General features: G+C 31.2%; 1 protein-coding gene across 6 annotated transcripts in view; it reads left to right on the plus strand.

Annotated features, from left to right (window-relative positions):
* Positions 1–2,938, plus strand: part of LOC106470535 (cytospin-A-like) — a 68,115-nt gene that overhangs the window by 46,690 nt on the left and 18,487 nt on the right. For all 6 annotated transcript variants that reach the window (XM_022399140.1, XM_022399142.1, XM_022399139.1 and 3 more), the window contains exon 10: positions 1,631–1,871. In XM_022399140.1, the coding sequence (XP_022254848.1) occupies positions 1,631–1,871 (241 nt within the window). The remainder of the gene's footprint in view (positions 1–1,630; positions 1,872–2,938) is intronic.

Raw genomic sequence — 2,938 nt, forward strand, 5'->3', positions numbered from 1 at the left:
ATGTAGTCTCATTTAATTTATCTTCAAGTTAACGTGCACACAGTGAATGTATAGTCTAATTTATCTTCAAGTTAATGTGCACACAGTGAATGTATAGTCTAATTTATCTTCAAGTTAACGTGCACACAGTGTATGTATAGTATGCACATTAATGTGATACAGGTATAAAAAATCTCGGTCTTTGTAACCAAACTAGAAAAACCAATGTATTTTAACCTTTATTTTGGGAGATACATTAAGTAGTGGAACTTTTTAAGTTTTATGATTTTCCATTTTGGAGTAAGTGCACTAATTATGAAGGAAAGCTTCATATCATGCTCCGCACTTGCATCGTTATATGTAATTTAGGTTAAGTTTTTTATTAATTAAACAAGCATGAATTACCAACTAGTTTTCATGTGTACTTACTTTGTGTACGTTTCTTTTTTTCAACCATTTTTGTGAACTAAGGAAAGAAGCTTAAAGTAATTGGCTGCATTAATTACTAATGCAACACAGATATGATTGTTGAACTGTGGTTGGTATATTAATAGAAAATAATATTAGATCAAATGATTCTGTTGAAAGACTTCCTTCCCCTTATTTATGTATGAGCTCATTCGATTCTAACATTTTTTGGAAATTGTAAGTGTGAAAATTGTGTGTAGGTACAAAAATTTTAGTTAAAACAAATGTAATACATTATGTGTTATACAGTAGAGTTGTCTTAGTTAAAAGCAAATGTAATACATTATGGGTTATACAGTAGTTTTGTCTTACTTAAAAACCAATGTAATACATTATGGGTTATACAGTAGTTTTATCTTAGTTAAAAACCAATGTAATACATTATGGGTTATACGGTAGAGTTGTCTTAGTTAAAAACAAATGTAATACATTATGGGTTATACAGAGTTGTCTTAGAATGTATTACATTGGTTTTTAAATGGGTTATACGGTAGAGTTGTCTTAGTTAAAAACCAATGTAATACATTATGGGTTATACGGGAGAGTTGTCTTAGTTAAAAACCAATGTAATACATTATGGGTTATACAGTAGTTTTGTCTTAGTTAAAAACCAATGTAATACATTATGGGTTATACGGTAGAGTTGTCTTAGTTAAAAACAAATGTAATACATTATGGGTTATACGGTAGAGTTGTCTTAGTTAAAAACCAATGTAATACATTATGGGTTATACAGTAGTTTTGTCTTAGTTAAAAACCAATGTAATACATTATGGGTTATACAGTAGAGTTGTCTTAGTTAAAAACCAATGTAATACATTATGGGTTATACAGTAGTTTTGTCTTAGTTAAAAACCAATGTAATACATTATGGGTTATACAGTAGAGTTGTCTTAGTATGAAATTAAGAAGACAGATTTTACAAAATTCACAGGGAAGTGCTATTATGTGTTGAATTTCTGGTTTTGAGTTAGTTCTTGAAATGTGGATTTTGAGATTACATTTTAAGAGTGGTTGTGTCAATGAAAGCATTATTTTCACAGTTAATATCCTACAATTGGAGAATATTGTAAAGAGATTTGGAAGTAGTATCTGTACACATGTTATGCAATTATATGTTTTTATTAATTTTGTTTTAACTAAAATAATTGTTTTAACAACTAAACATTCTGCATATTCTTAGGCTAAGGAAGATGGACACATATCGCCCCCTTCTCAGCAAAGATCCAACTCAATGCGAAGCATATCCAGTAATAGTAGTCTTCCCGGTACCGATGCAGCTGTTCTTACCTCGGTGGAGCGAGACTTGGCTGTTACACGGCGTCAGTTAGGTTCCGCCAAGTGGCAGGATTATCGCAATGGCCCACAACTTTCAGTTCGTACCCTTATTGAGTCTATCGAGAGCGCTACTAAGCAAGCCAAAGGTGAGGATTGATCCAGTTAATTATCTTCAGTGTGTTTTTTGTAGATAACTTGCTTTTAAGCCTATCACAACTGATATGCCCTTTCCAGATGTGAAATACTCACCTTCGTATCAGATTTTAATTTAAAAATACAATTCTTTACTCAAAATATTTTAGAATTGATATTTTTTCTTTGTTATATTGATAAAACATCAGTACTGAAATATTTTGAGTAATTTAGTGTAATTCGCAAAAAATTTTTTTCATCTCTCATTTCTGCACAATTATGAGGAGTCCTGCCTACAAACAACACCTTTATTGATTTTTTTAATATAATTTTTCTATCCAAATCACAGTGCAGGTTTATACGTGCTAAGAAATTATTATCTCTTAGTAATATAATGATTTAATTCTTGTTTTTATGTGATTTTTTTTTTTCCCCCTTTCTGCCAGTAGTTTTAGTATCCTTAATTGCCACCCCTTTTATAACATCACCATATGTGGTCTGAACAACTGTTATTGAAGCTTGGGTTTGAAAATAACTAGAGACAATGGCTAAGATGATTGGATAGAAGAAGATAAAGTGGAGAAGCCAGTAATGTAGGGATTTTATCCTCCATGTAAAGTCAAGACGGCTTAGTCTGCTTTGTGATCATTAGCCGGATCAAGTGATATGTCCACTTCCATCTCTATCTTGTTTGGTTCCTTTTTTCAAGTTCATTAGCCAGCCCTACATAGCTTTTTTATTTAACAATAAATTTTTCCCCAATACTTCTTTAGGTTTTCTAATCTAACATAATAATAATTTATAATTTTTTATATTTTAGTTACTTTTCAATAGCTCTTGCTGTCGGTGGTATGAGGGCCTCTACGCCTTATTATTTTTTTTTTGATGATGGTGGTTTTGAAAAAAAATTCCCAAATCTGTGGCTTATTCCCAAATGTTGTAAATTTAGTATTAAAATATTTTGTTCACCCCTGCAAGAGCTCCGAGTGGCCAATATTTTAGTAAACCCCAAATTACTGCTAAAACCACTTTACTTTCTCTATGGTGACATAAGATTATTAAAATCGGTTAAACGTTTGGT

The sequence above is a fragment of the Limulus polyphemus genome, unplaced genomic scaffold (assembly GCF_000517525.1).
Source record: "Limulus polyphemus unplaced genomic scaffold, Limulus_polyphemus-2.1.2 Scaffold4069, whole genome shotgun sequence".
Classification (NCBI taxonomy): domain Eukaryota; kingdom Metazoa; phylum Arthropoda; class Merostomata; order Xiphosura; family Limulidae; genus Limulus; species Limulus polyphemus.